General features: G+C 36.0%; 1 protein-coding gene across 3 annotated transcripts in view; it reads right to left on the reverse strand.

The window, feature by feature from the left end:
* Nucleotides 1-5,604: 5,604 nt before the first annotated feature.
* The window catches only part of LOC373219 (myosin VII), a 63,824-nt gene continuing 43,213 nt past the window's right edge, over nt 5,605-26,215 (reverse strand). For all 3 annotated transcript variants that reach the window (XM_030982107.1, XM_030982105.1, XM_030982106.1), the window contains exons 31-44: nt 25,919-26,163; nt 24,694-24,863; nt 23,566-23,753; nt 22,738-22,862; nt 22,063-22,211; nt 21,507-21,663; nt 17,803-18,061; nt 17,163-17,277; nt 16,440-16,526; nt 15,228-15,517; nt 14,563-14,679; nt 11,476-11,559; nt 10,939-11,058; nt 5,605-10,330 (exon numbers count right to left, since the gene is read on the reverse strand). In XM_030982107.1, the coding sequence (XP_030837967.1) occupies nt 10,253-10,330; nt 10,939-11,058; nt 11,476-11,559; nt 14,563-14,679; nt 15,228-15,517; nt 16,440-16,526; nt 17,163-17,277; nt 17,803-18,061; nt 21,507-21,663; nt 22,063-22,211; nt 22,738-22,862; nt 23,566-23,753; nt 24,694-24,863; nt 25,919-26,163 (2,184 nt within the window). In that variant the 3' untranslated portion in view covers nt 5,605-10,252. The remainder of the gene's footprint in view (nt 10,331-10,938; nt 11,059-11,475; nt 11,560-14,562; nt 14,680-15,227; nt 15,518-16,439; nt 16,527-17,162; nt 17,278-17,802; nt 18,062-21,506; nt 21,664-22,062; nt 22,212-22,737; nt 22,863-23,565; nt 23,754-24,693; nt 24,864-25,918; nt 26,164-26,215) is intronic.

The raw sequence follows: 26,215 nt of genomic DNA on the forward strand, positions 1-26,215 counted from the left end.
CCGGTAGGATGACCAGGTTTGTAACATATCCGAAAAGCGCTTAGATAAACCGTCTATGAAAAGCGCTACATAAAGCCAGAATATTATTAGTATCAAAATAATTATTATGGGACAAGGACATTTTTTAGATGGATGACATGGAAATTATTAAAGGTGATCATATCGTCTGCTTTTCACGCTTCCTCCCCATCTTGCTTTCTTTTTTATGACCTTTTCTCTTTAATAATAGAATAATATTCGGCTTTTTTGTGGGTTTTTTTTTGTGTGTGTGTGTATACAATGTGCTTTCATCTGACATGTACACACAATGTAATAATTTGGAGGCTTCCTATTTTCAATTGTATACTTTTTGTTGTCCTCCTTTTCTTGTTCAAATGTAATTATTTACGAATGTACAATCTGAAAGTTTTATTTGATGAATAAAATTATTTGAATTGAAGTTAATTGAACATTATTATGTCTCTCGACCCATCTCTGGGCGCTTAAAATAATGAATATCCACTATGTTTTAATATGCACATTAATACTATTAATTGAAACGGAATGTGTTTTCTCCGCTTTTTGACTTTTGACTTTGGGGCACCTGCTTCCCGTGTCAACGCCACTGTTGGTACAACTGAAAATAATGTTATATCTTTAAATTATATAACCAGGACTTATGTACATCGCTGACGTCACCACTGATCCCTTTAACCCAGTGTGGAATATCACCAGTACCATCTCAGCTTAGCACCAATGTTCATAACGTCACCTGGAGCGATGTAAGTCAATCAATCCGCTTGACAATCTAGAAATTATTCTAAAGATAAATGTAAATACACAGTTTTTAAACGGAAAGCCTGCTCTAAAAGAAAGTAGAAACACCAGATAAGCTAATGTGTGCGCGTGTGTGTGGGTGTGGGTGTGGGTGTGCGCGTGTGTTTTATTTAGTATATTTCTTGAGTTGAGAATGTTAGCAGACATCCACTGGGTAAGTAGTGTGTGTGTGTGGGGGTTGGGTGGGTGGGTGAGTATGTGTGTGTGTGTGTGTGGGTGGGTGGGTGAGTATGTGTGTGGGTGGATGGAGGTGTTTGTGTGAGGGAGGGGGGCAGGGAGGAGCAGGCATTGTTTCAGTAAAATTACCTCTAGATTTGTTTAAGTTTGTATTTATATATAAGTGAATAACATTTACAATTGACAATTATGTTACGTGTATTTACTTATACGTTTTCTTTGTTGCTAAGTTATATATATTCTACAAATAAGTTTTTTTGTTTCATTATGTTTATATATAAGCAATCAATATTAAAAACGTTTATTTTATTTAATTGTATGTTATTGCTTGTATTACAAATTTGGAGAAATAAAACAAAATTGTTTTTAAAAAATATATTTAAAAAATGGTTGGAAAGTTGTGTGCCTGTGTGTGTGTGTGTGTGTGTGTGTGTGTGTGTGTGTGTGTGTGTGTTTGTGCAAATTATTATATATAATTATGTTTTTATATCAAAATGATTATGATGAGGGTATAAACACCGGTGACTTTCTAAAATCTCAACTGTTTTGTTGTTTTATCTATTTGTTTATTTATTTATTTATCTATCTTTCTATCTATCAATTTATCACAGATAACATCATTTACTGTGTTCGAGAGATATATCAACACTACAGTTTTCTTCGAGAGGAGCATTGCACATCTGATTACAGAAGAAAATGATAGTGTTATCAATCAAAAACTAGTATCTTTGAAAAGGATTCTGAACCGATTGAATGAACATTTAATGCAGACCAGTCATAACTGTTGGGTAAGTAATTTGCTTCTCTTCGCCCAAGGTATTAAATGGGCGCCCGGTAGAACGCGTAGGTCCTTCCCTGCTGGAAAGAACACACTCATTCACACTCATTTACAGTGTGAATCACACTGTGTTTCACAGTGTGAATCACAGTGTGCTCCACAATGTTATATTGGGGCGTTTTCACATTGTGGTTGATTCGTTTCACACTGTGGTTCACAGTGTGGATAATCGGAAAAGAAAAGAACACACTCATTCACTCTCATTCACAGTGTGAATCACACTGTGTTCACAGAGTGAACTGTGATTTTGAACTGTGATTCACTCTGCGATTGAGTGTGTTCTTTCCAGCAGGGTTGTGATGCGTTCGGCAATGGGAGAACTTTTAAAATAGCGCCTCGTTGGAATGCTCCCTAGGGAGTGGAGAATATGCATATATTATGTGTGGGCGAACCTGATTCCTATTACCGGGTAATAACACATTTGTAAGCGCTAAAAGACATAGTAGATGACTTGTATTAAACAATCGATAAAATCAAAATGCTATCTACTTTTATTAGTGCACTTTTGGAAAAGTCAATGTGATACACTCGATTGTCAGAGAAAAGTCTCATTTTTAAGCACTTTTCTACACGGAGATGTAACAAGAAGCTCCTTTATGGGTAATCCTTTTTACCACCCTCACAGTGTACTTCTATTTTTGTCTCTTATCATGCTTAAGCAATGCCAATGTATATGGAATGAAGTTCCGGGTACTGCTTTGATCAGAGGAGTGTGAATATACCAATGCACATTTACAGATGTCAGAGGTGCCCTTTTTAAAAGCGGTCTCATGGACAACCACCGAGTCAGACCTGTTTTGATGATGATGATGATGATGATGATGATGATCCATAGCACTTCTTTGGCGCCATTTATCTGTTTCAAACACGAAAAGGCGCCCATTTGTTTGCAAAATGTGTTGCCACTTTGCAAATAATTCATACACTTGTTTACACATCTTTACGTCATATTATGTTATCTAACGTATTGCCATTTGTATTTCTTTCCCGTCACTACCATGGTTACAGTGTCGATATAACACCGATCAGTCTCAAGTGACCTTTGACTCCAACGCGTCATCAACAAGGACTTGTTCCGTTATAGCAAGTCTTCGGGAGTTTCTCGACACTGCCCTCGACGGATTTTCAAACAACGCTGTCAGCAATCTACGTCTTTCGTGTTGACCCGACCTTGGTTTCGATGTAGGATTCATGATCGAACTTTAGTTTTCAATGGTGAAAAGTCAGTTTAAAAGTTGATGTTGGAAGCAAAATTATAATTATGGATGACGATTTGGATATGGGATTCCCTTGAAATCAATCCTTCGATTTACCATTTCTCGTTTCATTATTAATTATTATTTTCATTGAAAAAAAAAGAATCATTATTGAAGGTGAACATTGATTCCGTCAAAGGTCTCAAACATTGAATGCTTTTTTTTTAAAAACGTTTCGTGGATATTACGTCATATTGACGTGTCCAGAATAATTTTCAATAACTATGGATGACGATTTTGATATGGAATTCCCTTGAAATCAACCCTCTCGATATACCATTTATTATTTCTTTATTCATTATTATTTTTAATTGAAAAGAATCATTGGTGAAGGTGAACATTGATTCCACCAAATGTCTCAATAAACGTTGATCGTTTATCTGGATAATTCGTCATATTGACGTGTCCAGGATAATTTTCAATAACTGGTAGAAGAATAAGGTCTGAAACATTTACACCGACTATTGAAGCTCGAGGTCTCATCTAACTGAGCCTGTTATGACCGTCTTATCATGTTCGCTGGTCGACAATGGGGACGGCGTATTACAAACACGATTGCTACTATTTCGAAAAATCAGCTTAAGGGTAATTTAAATAGTCTATCCATCATCTTGCCGACATCATGTTCGAAATACGTAATACATCATGTCCATGAGGGAGTTTACAGATACAATCTGCGCATGGGCAGATAAAGGTCATTTGTACCAAAAAGGTATAACCCACAGAAATGAATACTGGATATGCGCTCATGAAAGTTATGTAACATTATTCAATTATGCACCAACGGTACATTCTATGATACGCAGGTGGAAGTATTCTTTTCAAGAGGACAAACAAAAGGTATTCATGAAGAACATCTAGGACTTTGGCAGTTATGCTCAAAGTGGAACTTCTACATGTGTAAAAGATCTGTGGATATTTGGGGTCATTTGTACCATGTGCTATCTGTAAACTCCCTTATACGAGGCGCACAAGGCTCTTGAAACTGACCTAGATTTTTTTTCTTCTAGAAACTATTTGCTATCGTATTCAAATTAAAAAGGGGACCGTGCCTGCCTTTAGATTGACTTCATTTGCATGAATGAAAGTAACTTAAAAAGAAATACATAGAAACTCAAAAGAACTAGTGTCACTATAATCATGTCAATAAAATTGAAAATTTATAAGGAATTTAAGGAAGAATAAAAAAATGTGAGATGATATTTCGCTCTCATAATAAACATGATCGGACCACTAAATCGTGTCAAAATTCTCCCGTACAATCAGAATATCCTTAGGGGTTTAATTTCGAAGTTCGAATTCATCGTTTTGTTAAGTCGTTTTCTGTCGTAGTAAAACATTTGTGCCTGAAAAATGATAAATTGTCAATTTGAGAGACATAGTATACAGAATAAAGATTGTATATGCATAACCGCAACAGATGTATGTTTCGTATATCTGAAGTCAATATTGTACTTAATTGTAGTAATGTTTTCGTTTTGATTAGGAACAGACATGCCAATTTGATTATTTGTAGAGCTATGACTACATTTCAAAACTATGCATTTATATTTCATTGTTAAGTTAAATGGATGGATAGAATACAATTGGTAGGTTAATGAAAGAAGATACAAGACAATGTGCAAAGGATGTTATCTAATAAATAAGAGAAAGAGAGAGAGAGAGAAAGACAGAAAGAGAGAGACAGAGATAGAGGCAGAGAGGGGAGAGAGAGAAAGAGAGAGGCAGACAGAGACAGAGAGGGGCGAAGATAAAGATAGAGAGATAGAGGGGGAGGAGATAGATATATATATATAGAGAGAGAGAGAGAGAGAGAGAGTGAGAGAGAGAGAGAGAGAGGGGGGGGGGAGGGAGACAGACATAGACAAGGGAAATGTGTAAGAGAAAAGGAGCTGATAAAATACAGTTCATACGAAGAAAAAAAAAGAATTAAATGGAAGATCAATATTTAGCGCCATGTTTGTAAAAGAAGTCCCTGCTGAAGTTTTACAAATTAAAAGTCCACTCCTCGTCTCTTATTAAAGCCCGCTCGAATACAGCAACACCATTTACCATCTTTTTCCCGTTTTCACCCCCTTATATCTCTCCCTTAAACCTCCTTTACTTCTATTGCATCTCTTTCTTGAAATCCAGTTTACTTATCTCGACCAAGTCTTTTTCCTGTTTTATCTCACTTTATTCTATCTTACTCATATCCCCCCGTCTCCCCCTCTCTCACTTTTCATTTGTCCACTCTCCCCTCTCATCCTCATTCTCTCTACTCTACACCCCCCCCCCCCCTCTCTCTCTCTTTTCACAAGATTCAGTCTTCATTCAACCTTCTTTTTCAATCTTCTTTTTCAATCTCAATCTTTCTAACAAAAGGTACATGAGAATGAAGCTTTATAATTCAACAAGCAGATTCGATTACAATGATACTTTTGAAAATCTATCTCACCCTCACATTTGTCACTCCGGATAGCCAGAGACATTTTATTTTCAATGTAACCCACATTAAAAACAAAAAACAATGCATCATTTAAATGTAAGTACAGTTTATTTGGAGCTGACAATTTTAAGTAGTACAATCGCAAATTTCATTTCTGGGCTCTGAATTGTCATTGTGTGAACATTTTCAACTCTTCTCTTCAATTGAATACCTCAATATTATCATCAATGCAAGAAAAATGATTGCAAAGTCTTTCAAGTAATCAATGTAAGCCAATTTTTCAATAGCCTTGGGCATCATCCATTGAAACGTGGAAAGAAGACGTATTATGTCATCCGAACATGATTTGAATGGCCAATACACATAGGGTAAAGAAAATCCCCGCAGGTTGATTTCTAGAAAGTCTTTGCGATCGTGTAGAAACCTATTACAATGGACAATGCCTTAAACACTATAACCTGAATCCTTGAATACATATAAATAGTCTAGCTAACAACATAAAATATTATACAACTCAATATTCATATTCTTTTGGCATATGCCATTTCGACACATTAGATGCCATATTCAATTGAACAGCTATAACATTACATTATATTAAGTAGTTTAATAGATTTGACACAATAGAGATATATATACTCCAAAAGTATATTAGTAGATCTAGATCAGACTATTCAATCAGCCAGTAAGCTATACACTCCACCACTACAATAATTTATGATATTAATAACAATAACATAAAGTAAAGGAATAGATTGATAATCATAATTAAAGGAATATAAAACATACTTTGGCCCTGCATCAGTATAATACCAGGCCTTACAGACACTTGTAGTAATTCTGAATTTACAGAAATTCCATTTTTTCTTCTTTACTACAAACGAATACTCCATCTAGCTAAAGATATTTTATATGTCATTGCAATAAAGTCATGATTTCTAAATACTGAAATGAATATCAGGTTCTTATATACATATACCTGTGTGTTAGGAAGCTATGTTACCTCTTTTTAAATGATAACTATAAAGAATATTCTGTGTTTGTTAAGATTCTGTGAATTTAGAGCACTTAATAGTTTGAAAGACATTTAGTATATTACTGAATACATCTACTAGTGCATTAGAACTAATTTATAACTTTAAAAGGTTGCTATTATATTTGACTATCTTTAATTTCCCTTCAGTCAGATACACAAGCTAAAGACATAATTATACTTATAACAAAGCAAAAACAAAAATGCTAATGTACATCAGAATTCAAATGAGGATCTTTAAATGTGATGTTTCAATAGGCAAATAAACTTCAGGAATTGAAAATGTCATCCCTTTCTATTCTATCAGCTCATTCTTCAATTATAATATGTACAACCATGTATCGAATCGAAATATCTATAACCTATACAGAGGGAACAGCAATGTCATATAAATACAATATTAAGTACTGGTTTTGCATGACAACATCTGTGTACATATCTTGAAATATTCAGCAATGAAATTATAATACATCCAACATGTTGAGAAATTCATATCTATTTTGTTTGTAACATGTGAAAAGTTAAAGACTTGTACCCTAAAGCCATGGATAATCTAGAAAATGATCTTTAAAGAAATTCTTGGAGTTTCTCTATTTCTATAACTATTGACACAACTTCATAACTTCTAACTTTCATCTAAACCTGTCTACTAATAAAAGAGAATTGGAGATATAACTTCATACTCTCAAAACAAATGCTATTAGTATTGCAAATCTGAATATACAAATCTTTCAACATATATAATCGCAGCTGATAAAATAATTTGTGAAGAAGTGAGCAATGAAATGTGCATAAACCGCAACTCCAATTTAAATAGTCTATGAAGTCTTTGTGTTTTGTGTTACGACTACCGTACACAATGTTCAGATACAACGTAAAGCGCAATACATGTCACATTACTGCATCTCATAACACAGAGCTATAAAGTGAGTACACGTAGGACATTTGTTGCGCCCATAACATACACATAAAAAACATTGGCATTTTTCGCAGTTGGCTTACCGCGTCATATCTGTACGAGCCATACAAATATAAATAGCAAAGAATATACAAATCACCATTGAATTTTTCACCAACAGTCTTGGTGCATCAATATTTTCATCCTGGTAAACATACAATCATGTAAATGTAAAGTGAATAAATGTATGCTAAGAGCAAGTAGGTATTCACTCCATGTGTAGGTACGATTTTGACTTAATGCCCTCCTGGCTCTCAGTAGAAGGTATACATTTCATTCATTTCTCACCGATGATGTTATTCAAGGATACGTCCTCAATTCATCTCTTTATCATTTCCCTGATATTAATTAAAAACATAAAAAATACCATATACAAATCTTGGCGAAGATGATTGTAAATGTTTTCACGGAATAAACCGAAGTGAGAAATTTAAAATATAATGAATACCGTGCACATATCTTGGCCAAGGTGATTATAATTTTTTTTCCAGAATAAACCTAAGTGAGAAATTTAAGACAAGTCACTTTCGCAACATGAAACTTTTGCTAATTGCAAACAATAGAGATTATCACTACAAATCACCAAATCTCAGTTGTTGTGTCAATATATCACAAAAGGAAACATTCCCAAATCTTAAACACTGACAAAATTTGTGAATATTCCTTGAAGCAAAAATTTCGAGTTTGTCAGTATGCTTATAATAGCATGATGAATTATATCATATCATGTTTAGTCTGGTGTTTCTCATTACCTTTGACCTTTGACCTGCTATGACAACGCTCTGTGTTTCTATGGAGACATGAAGCGTTTTCAGCAAGGGCGTGACTACATCACATTCACAATGGACCATGGCAATTTGACACACATGAAAAACAATAACATTTGAAAAAACACATGCTTTTACAGTCCAACGAGTCTACCGTCCAGGCAACTTTGTGTTAGTTAATGATAAGTGATAAAGATAACGGTAAATGAAATCCTATTTCAACCGGTATATATTGTCTGTGGTGAGCTAAAAGAGCATTCAGTCTGTGTTGAAGTATAAGAGATGTCCTTTTTGCTCTAATTAGATGATATAATACCACCTATACTATCATCCTCTGAATGAGATGGGCATAAAAGGTCTTTTAACACAAAGTCAAAGCCCTTCTTATATGCAGCTGACAACAGAACTCTTTCTTTATATGTGCATGTACTTTTAATCTTTAAAATTCAAACTGTATCACCTTTTAGCTGTAATTATGAATATTGTAGACAAATTTCACCAATCAATAAATTATTATCACATATATATATGAATGTAGTTATATTGGTCCATTTCAATACAAAGAATATATAAATTAATTCTCATAAATTTGACACATACAAAGCTGGAAGATATCTCATCTTAAAATCAAGGCAGCGTTTTGATGAAAGACACATGAGTAAATGCAAGGTATAAACTTTTAAGGTCATTTTTGCAATATTCTGAGTACAATATTTTGAATATTTGAATCTTGAAAATGTTATTGCATGATTAGACAGACTGATTTGTTTAGGAATAAAGAAGGCCTTGGTAATATGTCAATGATGTAACGCAGTACTACTTACAATATTATCAGTTTATCACGGTTTACATGTATACTTTTAAAGAAGCATATTTCAACATATAAGTACGATACAACATGCAAATATTAGTACAATGCTATAAGTTTTCCATTATTCATTGTTGAGAGTATTAGGTGTCAGTTTCAGTGCTGTAAGTGAGTACAGTTATAATAAATATAAAATATTTAGCTGTCATTTAAAATGTTCAATGAGCTATTTATCATTTCATTTGTATCATTCCCACATTTTAAAACTGCTGTTGAAATGGTAAATTATATGCAATTAGTTAATACAGAATACTCTGTGAAAATAGCTTTCAAAATAAGGTTGCCTTTATGTCTTTTCAGTAATAAAATCCTTTATGTAATATCAGATTATCATGGATATTACAGTTTCTATTATATCTCCTATTTGAACTAATCATAATACTTTCTCAATGTTAATATAACTTTCTCCACATGAATATATTTCACATATAAAACTATTCATGATCAAAAGTGCGCAAAATTACAAATACAAAATTCTTTGCAAAATTGTGCAAATGAAATAGAAATTTACAATCACGTGATCTATGGGCCTTATACTTACAACAAATCTGAGAAATAATAATATACTTCGACTAAAATAATATTAGTCCCTCAGAATACATTAAATTAGTTAAGAAGCATTCTATAAACAGAAGCAGAAGTTTGTGAAATGAAGAAGTACATTGAGTGAAGCAGATTTGTTTTCTATTATGTACAATCAATATAGAGTATTAACGGTAGTCTTACATCTACAACATATGAGAAGAAATGGCTTTTTATGGTATGTCTGCCTCTTTTCAGCTTTAATGCCGAGCAACATACACTGATCTGATAAACTGATAACTGGTCCCAGCTATTTTGACCACAACTACGATTTCATTACATCTGATCAGCGCATTGCGTTTACAGACCAGACCAAATATGCAGTGAAAAGACACATTTGATTTCCATTTATATTCAGATGTACACAATACTAGGTAATGTATAGGACACCAACTGACTTGCCCGGATAAATCTCAGCTATTTTCCATCACTACCATGACCTTACTGTCAATTATTCAGAATGTGCCTATGAAAATGTTAACCAAGTTGATGGACCTTGACCAATCGTTGACCATTCCTGACCGTCTGCTCACCTCACATGTTGTTTGTTCATGTTGGTCAGCATCTGGCTGATGTAAGAGGTCAGGAGGTCATCCATCTTGTAGCCCTGTAATGCAATGGAAAAGAAGAAATGAAAATCAATATCTCTTTGATAGCTCTAGAAAAGAAAGGGATTTGCATTACAATTAGATAAGTATATTGGTAAAAAGATACATTATAACAAAGATACTTTTGTTTTGTGAAAATGTATAAAGAACCTGAAAAGGATTAGTGTAGACCTTTTTATTCCATTGTATCACCAAGTAAGAATACTACAAGAGCCACTAAAACTTAATAACCTAAATAAGGCTGCATAATACAATATAATCAAGACTGGATTTTGGAACAAATGTCAACTAGGATGCGTTAGAACAAAATAAAAATGAACACTGCCATTGATGAATATGCATAACAGACATAAACACAACATAAGCTTGCAAAGATAGTGGCCCGAATTCACAAAGGAGGTTTGTCGACAAACCTAGGTTTATGTGCATAATATGACAGTAATAGCACCGTCCCTTACACACAACTTTGTTAACAAAAGAATAAATATTATAACAGACAGTAAATAACTGGGCTTTTGTCTGATGCAGCTATGACTGAGTGAGCTCAGAAAGAGTACTGTACCCAACATGTAGCCCTTTGGGATCGCTCAAAGTTATACTGACTCACCAGAGAGGTTTCACAGAGAAGCTTGGTACCACCGACCAGATTGCCGATGGTCATGTGGAAGTAGGTGTTACCGGAGCTCCAGTTGGAAATCTTAGTGAATGGATAAGTTGCCAATGGTTCCTAAAGAACAAAACAAGAAATACAGATTTGAATAGACAGTTAAGTAAATACATGTTTAATATCTAAAAAAAACTAAAGTCGCTTTTGATGTTTGATGCAACAGCGTGAGTTGCATTTTTAGTAGCTTAGCAGGAGTGAAACTTAATGACCTACCATGTCCATCAAATTATAGATGGCTTTAGGCCCAATTGCAATGAAATATCCACATATCCAGCATAATTCAATATGTCTCAGGAGTCTGCCTTTCCTCCTCAAATTTGCAGAAAATTACAAATGTATTATTCTCATTACTTACATTCTTACCACAATGTTTCAAAAGTTACAAAATAGATATACCTCCTTTGCTTCTCATCTTTTCATTTACAATAATGAGTATTCAGATAATTAACATGGTGTTATAGGAAATTAATTTCTTACCTTGTTTCTTGGATCAATAAGATTGACTCCATGTTTGTTAATGGCAATCAGCAGGATATCTGGAAGATGATTGGCTGATGTTTGCTGTAAGAAGAAAACAAAAAACAGCATGTAAAAAGACAGAAAATAACAGCTGCTACTGTGGATATGAAAAGCTGTGTAAAAAGATCAGATACATGTAATAACGCTGTTGTTGTGAACATAATTGATATTTTTTCCTATTCAGGCACAGTGCAGCCCACCGATTTTCATCTCATTAAATGCACGTTTGTATAAAAACCCCAACAACACATAACTGAGAGCAACTGCAAAAATATACATGTACAAAAAAAAGCCCTGTATATGCCCCCCTTTTTTTCCTGTTCCTTCCCTTCCCACTTATCCCCCCTTTCTTTCCCACTCCTCCCTTCCCCCTCCTCCCCCTCCTCCCCCTTCTTTTCCCCTATTCTCTCTTCCCCCTCCATCCTCACCCTTACCCCTCTTCCCTCTACTCTCTTCTCCCCTCCCCTCCTTCTTTAACACCATGCATCTTGATCCTGTGGCTATACATGTGCATAGATAGTCCTGAAGACATCATAAGAATATTTAGTGAAACACACAGCAAAAGAAAAGTAAGTGAACATGTGAAAGGTGGCAATAACATGTAAGGATTCATGTCCCATTATTTACTGAAAACCAGAAGGACATTAGCTCAACTTTTGAATAAGATTATTTTTAACTCCATACATTTACATTTATCTGGGTAACTTTTCTGTGGAAAGTCTTTTATTCTTTGCTTCAATTAAGATTTTAATGATTTTTTAGAGTTTCAGGTTCTGATATCATATATTATACACACAATGCATACCATATCGATGTTAGGGACAATATGTTTATAAGTACAGCACACTCTAACATGCATTTCAATACAGTTCATTCAAAGCCATGCTTTTTAAGATCACATCTCATCCTTTTAGTTCTTTGATCATCCATTTCAATCCTCTCATTAAAAAATATTGTTACCAGGCCCAACAGATTTGATTGTTTTTTGTTGATAAATCATTCCCCCCCCCCCCCCCCCCCCATCAGAAATATTCAGCAGAACACAAGAGTATGATTGAACTTATAAATCCTAAATCAGTTACTTATAATAGAATAGATGGCTAAAATGTAGAGCTGCCGACCATTACGGTTTTTCCCGGAATTATTCAGTTTTTCCCCCCGAAATTACGGTATGGTAGTACGTTTTTTCTTCATAAAATACGCTTCCCCCCTTACATACCACACGTCAAACAACTGCCCTAAAATGTTGATTTGATCACAAATTCCAATAAAAAACTAAGGTTAAAACATACTTGAAGAGAAAATTTTCTCAAAAAGAACAAAACGCCGAAAATGTTAAAAAACTACAGACTTGTACATAAACTATAGGTCCTCATACGGAAAAATGGAAAAATGGAGGAATGGACATTTCTGCATTAGAAGTGTGACGCTTGTGGTTGTAAGTTTTGTTTTAATGAAATTCTTTTTTCTGCTTGAAACTCCTTTTTTGTGCCACAAGGTTGGCAGCTCTGAGAATGGTATCTCTTTATTATTAGAGAAGATCTAGCTCATGCAGATTGATATGATATAGCTTTATCATCGTATAAAACTGCAGCATGAAAACGTGTTCATGATTGGATTTTATATACGACTTTTAATTATGATTATTCTTGCTTATTGTGATGGTATTAAGAGTAATAAAAGTCATTCTACATGCTGTTTTCTTCTCTCCATTGTATCATTCCAGCTCTCCTGTACCCTGATAAGGGCGTTACAATATGATCTTCCACATCCAAATACAAAGTGAAATGGAAAGTCAATGTTTTGTGCAGGTTTTTATGATATTATATACATGTACATGTACCTTTAAATTTCATTAACATATATGAAAGAACATAATCAAATTCTTAATTTATATGAACATTAAAAGGGAAGTCCACTTCTTTATTATATTTAATGCAAAAATAGCCATGCACACTAATATTCAATTTCATGATAGTCACGTCTATAGTTGTGCAGCTTTAGCAAATTTTACATCTCATAATGGCTGGTGTAACAGATATTCAAGCATCTATATATAAAGATGTCATGCACATGCAGAGAAAATATTCAACTCACCGCCACCTCAGAATTGTTAATTTGAGGACACTGAATAGGATACATGGTAGACTCTAACATAGAAGACTAAGAAAAGAAAGAATGGTTCCACACTGTAGTCCCACATTTTGCAAGTAATAGATACAAGACTGAAGGAAAGAGAGAAAGATTCTACAAAGTCATCCCATTTATTGTAAGTAAAATATACAAGACTAGATGAAAGAAGGAAAGATTCTACAATGTAGTCCTACATAAACAAACAAATTCCATGTGAGAAAGGAGAATAAAACATTGAAATATGCAGAAGTAACAAATTGATGATATTGGTCTCCTGAAGACAAAGCCTAACCAAGTAAAGGGGTACAGATGATTTGGAAAGATGACTGATAAGAAAGTTCAACTTTACTTAAGTTAAGTAAGAATGCATGATATAAAGGAAGAATCTCATAGAAGAAGTCTATAAAACAATCATCAACATCATGCTATTGATTACAATCTTCAGTTTTTGTAAAAATTAGAATAATCACCAATATCATTTAGTTATCACAAAAATCACACTACCGGTACATACTACATGTTCCTTCATCTTCACCACTACCACTACCACCAACCACCACAACCGTCATCATCACCATCATCATCTATGTCATCATCGTAATAGTCGTTCTCGTCGTCGTCGTCACCATCATCATCAACATCATCAGCATCATCATCACCACCATCACCATCATCATCTCCATCACCATCCATCTTCATCATCATCATCATCATCATCGCCGTCATCATCGCCATCACCATCGTCATCAACATCAACATTATCATCAATATCATCATCAACATCATCATCATTATCATCACCATCATCATCATCACCATCATCATCATCATCATCATCATCATCATCATCATCATCATCATCATCATCATCATCATCACCACCATCATCATCATCATCATTGTCATTCTTACCCTGACTTCAAAGAAGGCTGATCCAAAAGTCTGCCATCTGTAGATGATCTTGAGGAAGGCTATCTTGGCATCGTCCTGTGACTTCCCGGCATGCTTGTTGTAAGCTCCAATGATGGTCTGAAACAGATTTAAGGATGAAGTTAATGATCATTTGCATACGGGTGCAAACTTTCAATCCATTCATTATGAAGACTAAGGAAGGTAAAGTGTATCAGACTCATTCTATCTGCATAAAATGGAAAAAGTCTAAAAAAGGATCTATCATGACAGCATAATGCTATAAGAAATATATTTTGATATACTGAAAATCAGAAATATTTGAAAAAGAAGTACACAAAAATGTGTAATTTTGGTGGTCAGATATTTCACACATTATTAAGGATACTTTCTCAAAAATAAGCATGACCTTAAACATTTGAAAAAGTTTTATATTGTATACCTAAAAACAATAAAAGTCAATATAACAATTTATTCACAAATGTATGTACAAAACTTATAAGTCAAATACTGTCATATCTAAGCAATAATGTCCGCTCTGGCTCAACTTATAGTTCCAAATGTTATAATATGTCCTATGACAAACATATCTCATGTTAAATTTCTAGAAAAGAAATAGTCTATTTCCTTATCACTTTTATTCTTGTCATAACTTTCTAAATACCCACCCTCTTCCATTCCTCTGGTGATTGCACCCTCTGTAGGTCGGCTGGAACCAATTCCTTCAGGAGACGCGGGATGCTTTGGAACTCCGTCTTGTCATTGTCGAAGCGGACCCGGTACTGGAGCGCCGCCAATTGTGCTGCCTCCTCCTTGCCGCACTTGTGGTAGCCACGCAGCAACTTGGGCAACTCCTGGTGGTAGTGGAAAATGATGTCGGCATTGCGGTCCTTGCCAGGGACAGTGTTGGTCCAGAGTTTCTTCATGAAGAACACTTGGTATGTCAGAGGCACACCACCTAGGTTAAAGAGCAACGTAAAGAGATAATAAGGGGAAGCTCACATCATCACAAATATATACATGAATCATACTATTTTACAACTTTTTTTTAAAGATCTATTCATTGTTCTAAAATATTATTCATAAAATGTTCTCAGCTATATAAACACCATGAAAAACAGGATTAATGTTCACAGCTATATAAACACCATGAAAAACAGGATTCAAGATTTTGTAGTAATTGAAATAAAGAATAGAGATCTTTAATAAAAAGATCATAACATGTTTATTGTGAGGACTTCTAACAGGATGGGAATTATAAATCTATTTGTCCCATGATACTTGCTCCAGCATCATCAACCCTGAACATAACCCTAATCCTAAACCTAATTGCAACCATAACCCCAACCTTATGCCTTTATAAATAAAGAGCCCGGAGCAGTATAATAATAATACATATGATTTATAAGGCGCCAAATCCACTTGATAGTCAAATGCTCAAGGGGCAGCTTGTGCAAAAGATGAAATACATACATGATACATTTATACAAAGTGCAATAGGAAAGGTACAGACATGAAAGGTTATGGTAATCAATTATAAGCTAAATTAAACAGATATTTCTTAAGATTGTTTTTTAACACTTCAGCAGAACTGCTATTCTTAATCCATTGAGGGAGAGTATTCCATAATGAAGGTCCAGCATGAGCGAAGGTTCGCTCCCCCACTTTGTTTTAACCCTAGGAGTAACAAATAAGCCAGAGTTTTGAGAACGTAACTGTCTAGAAGGAAAGTAATGCTTAATCAAGCCGATGTTATACTGCGGAGCAGAGCCATGCATATACGATGGAGCACATATACGATGGAGTATTCATATACGATGGAGCACCCACTACTAAAACTAAACGATAGAAGATAACCATTCTAAATGCATGTATCTTACCATCTCGGTTTGGCCTTGCTTTACGGATCCAGTCCGTCAGATGGCGGACAAAATCAAAGAAGAAATCTCCTTCAGGTACGCTGATCACTGCAAGAAAAGGAAACAAAAGATGTTAACACATTAAGTACCAGGTGTAAAAGCATCTTTGGAGAACACATGGGTGAGATGGAGAGCTCTTATACCAGTGAATAGATATGATGTGTTATATGTAGCTAGGATTAAATGGGCTTATTTTATTGCTCTGGATAGTGCATTAATTGGTATAAAACTTTATTAAGTGGAAACTGGAAGGGTATTGTTATTTTAACATCAAGTGATTGTTTATTAATTAAGTGTTACTATGACACAAATGAATGAAATAATGTATGAAGGGCATTCCAAGAGCATTATTGTTGATGAAATCATTAATAAACTTCCATTTAAGGCTCTCTCATCATACAGAATCAAGCAAGAAAAAGATTAAACTGTATTTCATGAAATGTTTTTCATTTTTTACATACACTCTTTCAGACTCTCCTTAGAACTATCAAATGAAGAGACACAGCAGATTTTAAAACAGTTATCCTGAATAGTTCTTTTAAAATTTTACACTATCAAACTTATGGCAGCACAGCCAAAATAAGGAATCATTTGCTAAACCTACAATTACAAAGATTGTTTTTCTAAATGTCTAAATTCTAGCTCATATCAGCAGCATCCAGACTATCTACAATCCTTGCTTACCTTTATCAACAATCTTGACAAAGAGACTGAACCCTTCTGGTGAGACAAGTCTCAATCTCGTACTGATGCTACGGCAGAAGTCCTTGGCCCTGGTTCCAGAGTCTACCTCAAAGGCCTAGAAATGAGATGAACATGTGTCATTGGTCAAAAATGTAAAGAAATCTCAGGTACCACAATAAAGTTATCTGTCTCTACTGCTAGGATTTTGTTCGTGTATTGTGTGTTCTTATTAATGCTGCACTATTTGGTGTATTGTGTGTTCTTAATAATGCTTACACTATTTGGTGTATTGTATGTTGTTAATATTGCTTACACTATTTTGTGTATTGTGTGTTTATATATTAATGCTTACACTTTAAGTACTATGTAGGTGGGAATAAATAATCAAATTATTCCACTTTTCTAACTCTGGGTTTAAGCATTTCTTTCTTTGTTTTGTTTTGTTTCAAACATCTTTCAATATCTGTTTCTTGATTGGAAAGAAACCAATGGACATATTTAGATTTAACGTGCATTTACATCTTGGGGAAGGATTATGGAATTAACATCTTAGATTGTGGAATTGACATTGTTGGGAGGGATTGTGGAATTTGCTGCCCATGACACGGAAGGATCGAGTCAATTAAACTTCAAAACTCACCTCATCGGTATCATCAGGGAAGTAGACTTTGTGGAAGATCTGAGTGGTCTTGTGCTGAATAGCCTCGACCTCCACCAGATGAGGAGGGTACTTGCGCTGGCCGAACCTCATCGTCTTCTGCAGCCGGTTGAGGCAGTTGAGGGCCAGCTGGTGGCGAGCCGAGCGTAGGAACTTGGTGACCTCCGGTAGCATGGTCTGACTGCAGGCGAAGATACCGGTCAGGAGCCACATCAGCTCCCAGCCACGTTCATTGCTCAGTCTGAAACAGAACAGGGAAACAATTGGTGATTTTTTCCAAATCCAAAGGGTATTTGATACAGCGCCTTTTCCTTGCAGTCACAAAGCACTGCACACATCAAATCACCTGTTTTGGCCACTCAAACAGTAACATGCCACTTCAAAGTAAGACCAGGTAAGTCAATAAAACTTACAAATTGTAAAACAAAATATTCATTCAGCATATGAATTAAGTTTTCCTAATGAATACAAAAAATCCCATCCATTCTCTAACAAAAAGAATGGGATGTCCAAAGTTTCCTGATCAAATTTAACAGATGAAGCTGTTACCCTTCTATCTTGGTTTCTGATCGGAGCTAGGTTGGCAAGTGGAAGACAAGGAAGAAGCACATTTTAACTTTCAAGTACATATATATGCTTTATGGACCTACCTTAACTTCAGGGACCTATATGGCTGTACATATGGCCCTGTAATGGTCATGAATATAACACACCAAACATACCACTTTAACACATAGGTGAATAATGACTCCAACCTTTACCTGAGCACCTCAATAATCTAAAAAAAATGGACAGCACTATTATGTTGATGAAATATGACATTTCTAGCGGGTAAAGTCCATCAGCTCTTGACACTTGAACAATCACTCTCACAACAATAACTCCTCACATTTTCTGCATACACTCTATGGTGTCCTGAAAGGCGTGCATGACACGACACAGCCGGTGGTAAACAAACACTCACAATCATCAACCAAAGATATTGCAAATGTATACCAATGATGAGCAGACAAAATGCACAATGATATGTTTCAATAATGTATTAATAAAGAGAACCCTTTTCGATGCATTTCAAAGACGCATCTCACTCCTTGGTCTTTTGCCTTTTCTGATATATAATACAATGCTCCAGTGACAACTCCTCCACAGCTAATATCCTACATGTACAAGAACAATTAAAGATCCTAGCTGCAACACTGTAATCGACGCAACTCCTTATCCTAACCCTAACTTTAAATCTACACCCAACCTTAAAAACCAAACGACTACCCTATCCCCTTTAATTAACAAAATAAAGCTATGACCAAATATCTGTAACCCTCTAGATCTAGGATCATATACTATCCTTTATCTAGGCGTGTTGTGGTCTAGTGGATAAGTCTCCAGACTATGAACCACAAGATACATGGTTCAAATCCCTACGCAACACTAACATCCTTTGGCAAGATATTAATCTACATACGCCCCACTCGACCCAGAAAAGGTATGTGGTTACCTGGCAGAATTAATTCCTTCAAATGCTAGTTAGACATATTGGCAGCCATGCTTAAGCTGGGGTAAAAGTTGTGGAGCACCAGTAGGAATCGAGTCTGACAGACATGAGTGCTATATAAGAATCCCCTATCATTATCATTATTATACTCTGTGATATACCGATTTTCTTTCATTCTGATGTTAAAGCTAATAATTAATGATTAAACACAACAAAAGTATTCATAATTATGAAGCTCTGAAGATGTAACTAACATCAAATAAATGACATGGTCACCCCCCAAAACAACCCCCGAAAGTAAGAGATAGGCTTGTTCTTATCCAACTATTCTAAGTTGTGATTCGTAACTTAAGGGCTGCAAGCTCATTATGGAAAACATAATTTTGTATAAAGCGTGTCCCATCTTGCCCAACACAGCATCCCCAAAACTCTTCATTACTGCATACAAAGTGGTTTGCTTCTTCACTTCATGTGCGACATGTGGTGTCAATTCAATTCCAAAGTCAACAAAACAGCAAAATTGGGATTTTTCTGTGCTTTAAAAAAAGTGACACCATCTATCTCACCTACTAAACCTTCTTGGGTCCTTCAAATCCAACCTTTTAGAATTTCTTTTATAAAAGAAATGTCGCAAAATCAATATTTAGCTTCTTACAGAAAGTGTTGCTTTTTACGGCTTGATATACATGTCAAAGATTGTCCACATATGGATAAACCATGAAGTCCAAATTTGTCCCATATCCCGCTGGTCTCGCCTTCTCTTTGTGGATGTGGTGGCGATGTTTTAACCCAAATCATTTACAAACGTAAGTAAAATATTCTGGTAACAAAGACTTATTTTGATGCAAGAGATGATGGAACATTTAGCCCTCTCCTAAACCCATTACAATTCTAGCATAAAACAGTGACCATTTTGATTGATTACAATATTTCAGAGAGTGATTACAAATATTTACTTTTTCGTCATATCATTCTCTGATATCATTTGAATTTTAGTGTACATATTTGCAAGGAATGCTAGATAACAGCTATACACTCCCCTGCACAAGGACCCTTCCGGCCCGACGGCTCCTGCCATAAAAATCTCGGCATCTTCCTTAGAGATAGCGTGTGTGGACTGTAGTGTAAGCACACACTCCTCACAGGTTTAATACATTTGTAGTGAAGGTTCTACCATTGCAGTTGTTGAAATGTACATACCAGGATGCATTTTTCTAGTAATGCATGTATGTGGCTTCATGCAACCAGTTATGAATGGATAATTTCAGTACAAATTCAAGACAAATCCCGAAAACAGATCAAGAATCAACAACTCAATGCCTGACATATAACTGCACTTCAACTTCAACCGACTCACCCCAATTTATAATGAAGTCGTCTGAAAAAGATCAATGACAAATGCAAAACAACTCGAATGTAAGTAAATCAGATGATAGATGCATGGTCTGAGTAATACCAGACTGAAGCTACAATGTATCGTGCCTTCAGATGGAGGGGATAAAGGCACATTCACATATACAACACGATGGCATGTTTTCTTTAGAATTTAATTGTAAACGGTCGGAAAGTGGGAGAAAAAAACAGTATCTATACACTCTGTAGGTTCTAAGATACTAACTTATATGTGTGTTAGACATTGTAAGATACAGACATGTGAAGCGCAATATGCTAAATCTTGCCTCGGCGGTTTACTGGGGCATTTGGGAGCGAAGCTTGAGGCTGCCTTCCCCCGGCTGATTCGTACAAACGTCAGTAAACGGTCCTCCACATGTCTATACAATAAAAGTACATACACAAGCACATTTTTTCTCTCTATTTCTGTCACTATCTTTCTTACACATGTAGATCCATCTGACTCCCCCTCTCCCATTCCTTGATTGCCCCCCCCCCCCCAAATCCAGATTAAGTCGCCTGTTTTTGTTGTTTAGTTGCTTGCTGGCCTTTCTTCCTTTCTTTCTCCCTCTCTCTCTATCTCTCTCTATTTCTCTCCCCCCCCCCCCCCCCTCTCTTCTCTCTCTCTCTCTCTCTCTTTTTCTCTCTCCCTCCCTCTCTCTCTCTCTCTCTTTCTCTCCCCCTCTCTCTCTCACTCTCTCTCTCTCTCTCTTTCTCTCTCTCTCTCTCTTTTGCTGTCCTTTCTGGCTCCCTCACATTGTCCTCCACATTCCCTGAAGAACATATCATCCAAAGGACTCACCCATTCCTGTTATCCGTGAGTTGTTTGATGATCTGACAGTAAACCTCATCCTTGAGAGGCTCCGTCTTCAGCGCTGGCTCATAGATCCTGTCCGTCAGGTCGTTGCCATGTCGGGTAATCCTCTTGCCAGGGAAATCCCCCATATATCTCAAAATAGGTGCACAGAAGTCAAGGACAAAGCTACTTGGTATTGCGAGTATATGCAGTCTTTAAAGTCTTGAACGGTCTTTAAAGACAGTGGATGTTTAAGCTCAAGATTCCTTTAATACATGACTAAATGAGAAACTAGAAATATTCTATACTCCATTTTCTAACAGCAGTACATTGTTGTTCTGTTTAATAGTAATTTGCTTAATTATGTCTCGTTCCAAAAGTGTACATACACATTTTCACCATATACAGAATTTCATTTTATATCATTGTAAATATGATTTTCACAAGATGGAATTAAATGACCAGAACTGAAGAAATAATGTAGTCTTCTGACAAGTGGTCTTTCTATACGGGTGGTTTTTCTATACGGGTTGTTTGACTATGTTTGTTGGTAAAAGGATATCTTCAAAGACTCTGCAAGCTTCCATGGAGACTTCTGAGTTTTGAAGGAGTTTCTTTAGAAGAGGCTGTCTAATGGGTTCCTTGGCATGGTTCCAGATGGTCTCCCTGGTACGACGCATGGCCTTCCCTATGGTACGCTTGGGTGGAGCTCTGAAAGCAAGATGCATTGAGAGAAAAAAGTTAGATTTTCCGTTTCCCCCCTCACTCTTACTCTGTCTCTCTGTTTATCTGGCTGTCCATCTGTCTGTCTATATATCTGTCTCTCTGTCTGACTGTCTGTCTGTTTCTGTTTCTTGTCTTTCTACTCAATTTATTTCTAACAACCTTTTTTCTGTCTGTCTCTGTTTTTACTCTTTTACTCTATACCTATTAATATATCCTAGACTGTACTAAACTGGGAATCATCTTTGAATTAGTTTAGTGTCTATTTTTATCTGTTTTGTTTTCTTTTTGTTTTCTTTTTCTTCTTTTTTTAGTTCATCTTTGATGCCTGGTCTGTTTTTGAGTTCCATTATAAATGTTCCTTTTAACAGTTCAAATTTAATCCTTATAACAAAAATATGAGGTGTCATTCTAAACTAGATGTGACATTTACACCCCAAAAATAAATGTGGAGATACCAAATGGTCTACCAAGAATCAATAAAGAAATAGAAGTAAAATATTAAAGCTGGTACCTGAAATGATCAATGGAGAATTCTTCCAGTGTATGTTGTTTGTTTGGTATATCCTGACTCATGGCAATATCAGCAGGTCCAATGGTTCGGTCAGCCATCTCCGCAGGGTGCATTGTGAACAAAGCCTGAAACATAACATGGGAGGGAGGCGGATTTGAAATGAAACATTTTTCAAAATGACAGAAAAGGATAGTTTTATTTCTATTCTATTATGATTCCCCATAACCACATATTTTGCATTTATACACTAATACGGAGTAAACACATGCAAAAATCAGGAACAATAATACTTTTTTACGTGATTAACTTTAAAAGTGAATGATTATGAAAATATATTTTTTTACAATCTTGATATAGATATATACGTTATATGTTTAATCAAGAAAGATTGTTTGAATGGATGGATTTATGGTGTGTAAAAATCATTGAAATATAGGTGTTTTTATAACCCCAAATTTTTTAGTAAATCACATTTCTGATTTCTAATATCAAACTTTCAAATGTATGAAAAAGAATTTGTTACTTTAAAATCATAAAGAAAATTATATCATTAAAAAGGTCTTTACAAGCTGATACATATTTGGTCATGAAATTAAAATTCTCCATTGACCCCATCATCATTATTCACCTTCTTCTTCTCTTCCATCTTCACCTCCTCCTCAATTTTATCACAATGATCAGCCTGATCATCATTATCATCATCCTCATCATTTTCATCATCACTACCAACATCAATACCCTCCTCCTTATCATCATCACCACCACTATGATTATCATATTCACCACCACCACCAGCATTACCATGGAGTTAAATCCCTATCGACTTACCACAACCTCATTGGGTGGTTTGGTCTTGGTTGGCATCACATAGACGCAATCTGAAGGGAAGTCCCCCTTCTGTCCTGTGCGGTCATTCTGACCATAACACCATCCTTGGTTCATCCCCTGGTCACCATTCTCTTGCTCCAGGACAATCAGATCTCCACGCTGGAAACTCAGATAAGATGACCCTTGACCTGTGGATAATATTCAGAAATATGATATTATACAAATAATACACAGCAGTGAGGGCATTAGTAAGAATAACCAACATGAGGTACCTTTGGAACAGTCTAACACGCCCGGGGCAATAGCCGAGGGTGTTTGGACTATTTTGAAAGTACAAAGTCTGGGTAATTTTACTAATGCCCGAACAAAATGATGTGTATTATTTGTCTTATTTTATGTTTAATTGTTTTACAAATGATATTCTATGACATGATTTTGATAATGACCGGTCATTTTCCAAATTACGTGTTAGGCAAAATAAATGCCTGGTCACGTATACGCTCTTAACCAATCATTTGATTAGGATCCACGTCATCATCTTATAATATGTGATATATCATTATGTAATGCACTGCATTTTCCACTCATCCCACCATATGGTAAATTCACTATCTTACATTTCCCTTACCCAAAGACTCTCTGAGAGACTAAGGGGTATTTCTTGATGGGACCACAAGTTTGCTGTGTGCAGGACTTGCATGTACACCCATTTCCACAAAGTCTGGTGTCGGCAAATTATGGCCTTCTGCACATAGAAAATGACCATCTCTCAACTTCAACCCCAACCCCAACCTTAACCCTAAACCTAACCTATTACCCGAGTGCAACCCTAACCCTATACATTAAGCGAAATAAAGTCTGGAGCAAAGTTTGGGTCACTAGTGACGAGCCCATGGCACTAATGACCTTTGGCAAGATGTTAATCTACATTTGCCACTCTACACCCGGTTGTAAATGGGTACTTGATATGCTTGAGCGCTAGTTACTTTGGCAGCTCGGCTATAACCAGTGTAATATGTGTAAAGTGCCATGAGCATCAGAGTCTGGCAGATACTGGCACTAAATAAATAACCATATTATTATTATCATAGAATCAATATTAGGTTTTCTGAGCAGTGCATGACTCACTATGCTTTGGACAGTCCTGAAGCGCCACCACGTATCTGGATCTCTTCTTGAGTCCGTCCAGGAAGTAGACGATGAGATCCCTGATGTCTTCAGCGTTGGACGATGTGAAGGTGAATTCTTCGCCTTTCACCGTCAGAAGGGTGAAACTCTGGCCATGCAACTTACCCGTTCTGGAAGAAAGAGAAAAAGGGGGGTGACGTGCTTTCGAGTAATAACAATTTCCCCTTCTCTCCTCCCCCTTCTTTACCTCTTGCCACTCTCTCTCTCTCTCTCTCTCTCTCTTACTTCTTTCTCTTTCTCTTTCTCTCTCCTTCCTCTCTCTCTCTTTTTCTCTCTTTCTCCATCTTTCTATCTTTCCTGCTCTTTCTCTTTCTTCACTATATCTCTCGGTCTCTTATCCTTTCTTTCTATTTTTCTTACTTTCCATCCCTCTCTCCTCCTCCCCCTCTCTCCTCTATATATCTCTCTCTCTCTCTCTCTCTCTCTCTCCCTTTCCCTTTTTAACCTCTTACCTTTATGTGACGTAATACGTGTACTTATAATTATGTAAATTATACTGTTTTAAATTTTGTTAAATGCAATGTATATCAATGTGCAATTCAGTATATGTAACTGCGATACATGTGTCAATAAATACCATACCATACCATACCATACCATTCAATTGTATCCTTCTCTCTCTCCCCTCCACTTTCCTGAAGCTGTTTGCATGTATTATGAAATTTCTATGTATTATCTGAGTGTTATACTCATTGTATGTTTTCCAATTGGTCAAATAAATAAATAAATAATAATAATAAAGGTCGAAGGTCACAGTACCTATACACTCAAATGTGAAAGCACTGACCATGTAACTGATCCATCTTCAATAATGGCAAGAATAAAACTCGGTCAAATAACTTATTCTGTCAGCAGAATGAAGCTCTGACCATCCATCCAATATACCCTCCTCTTCAAAAAACCTTCTTTCTAGCAATTTGCTAGTCCCATGACTCAGTATGAATGACATACATATTGGCATAAATACATGTACAAATTTGGAAACTGATATACAATGAAAGCTATACAAAAACACCACCTGTCAGTAAAAGCCACGTTTATCGTATCACTTGAACAATGTTTCTCATTGAAACCCATAGGCCTACTGAAAGGCCAGCTGCCCATAGAAACTTGTGAGCAGTTCGTTAAATGCAAATACAGATCAGTGACTGTATTTTTCTCATACCTGCTGCTTGACACTTGTGTGATCTCCGGGAAGGACAGCTCCAAGAGAACTTGCTCGAGGTCGTCGACCACGTACACTCCGGTCCAGTTGACCGCGATGATGACCTCGTTCTTGGGCAGGCTTGGACCGGAGAACTTGTAAGCCTCGTAGAAGCGTGAGAAGAGAAGCGGCCATCGAAGCTGGGCGTACCTCACCACGTCCTCCTTGACTCGGACTGGGTTCTCTTGGTCTTTGACGTAGTAGCTCTGTGGATGACAAATATTTTGATATTTATTATTATTTATTATCATTTATTTA

The sequence above is a fragment of the Strongylocentrotus purpuratus genome, unplaced genomic scaffold (assembly GCF_000002235.5).
Source record: "Strongylocentrotus purpuratus isolate Spur 01 unplaced genomic scaffold, Spur_5.0 spur5_scaffold_12, whole genome shotgun sequence".
Lineage (NCBI taxonomy): Eukaryota > Metazoa > Echinodermata > Echinoidea > Camarodonta > Strongylocentrotidae > Strongylocentrotus > Strongylocentrotus purpuratus.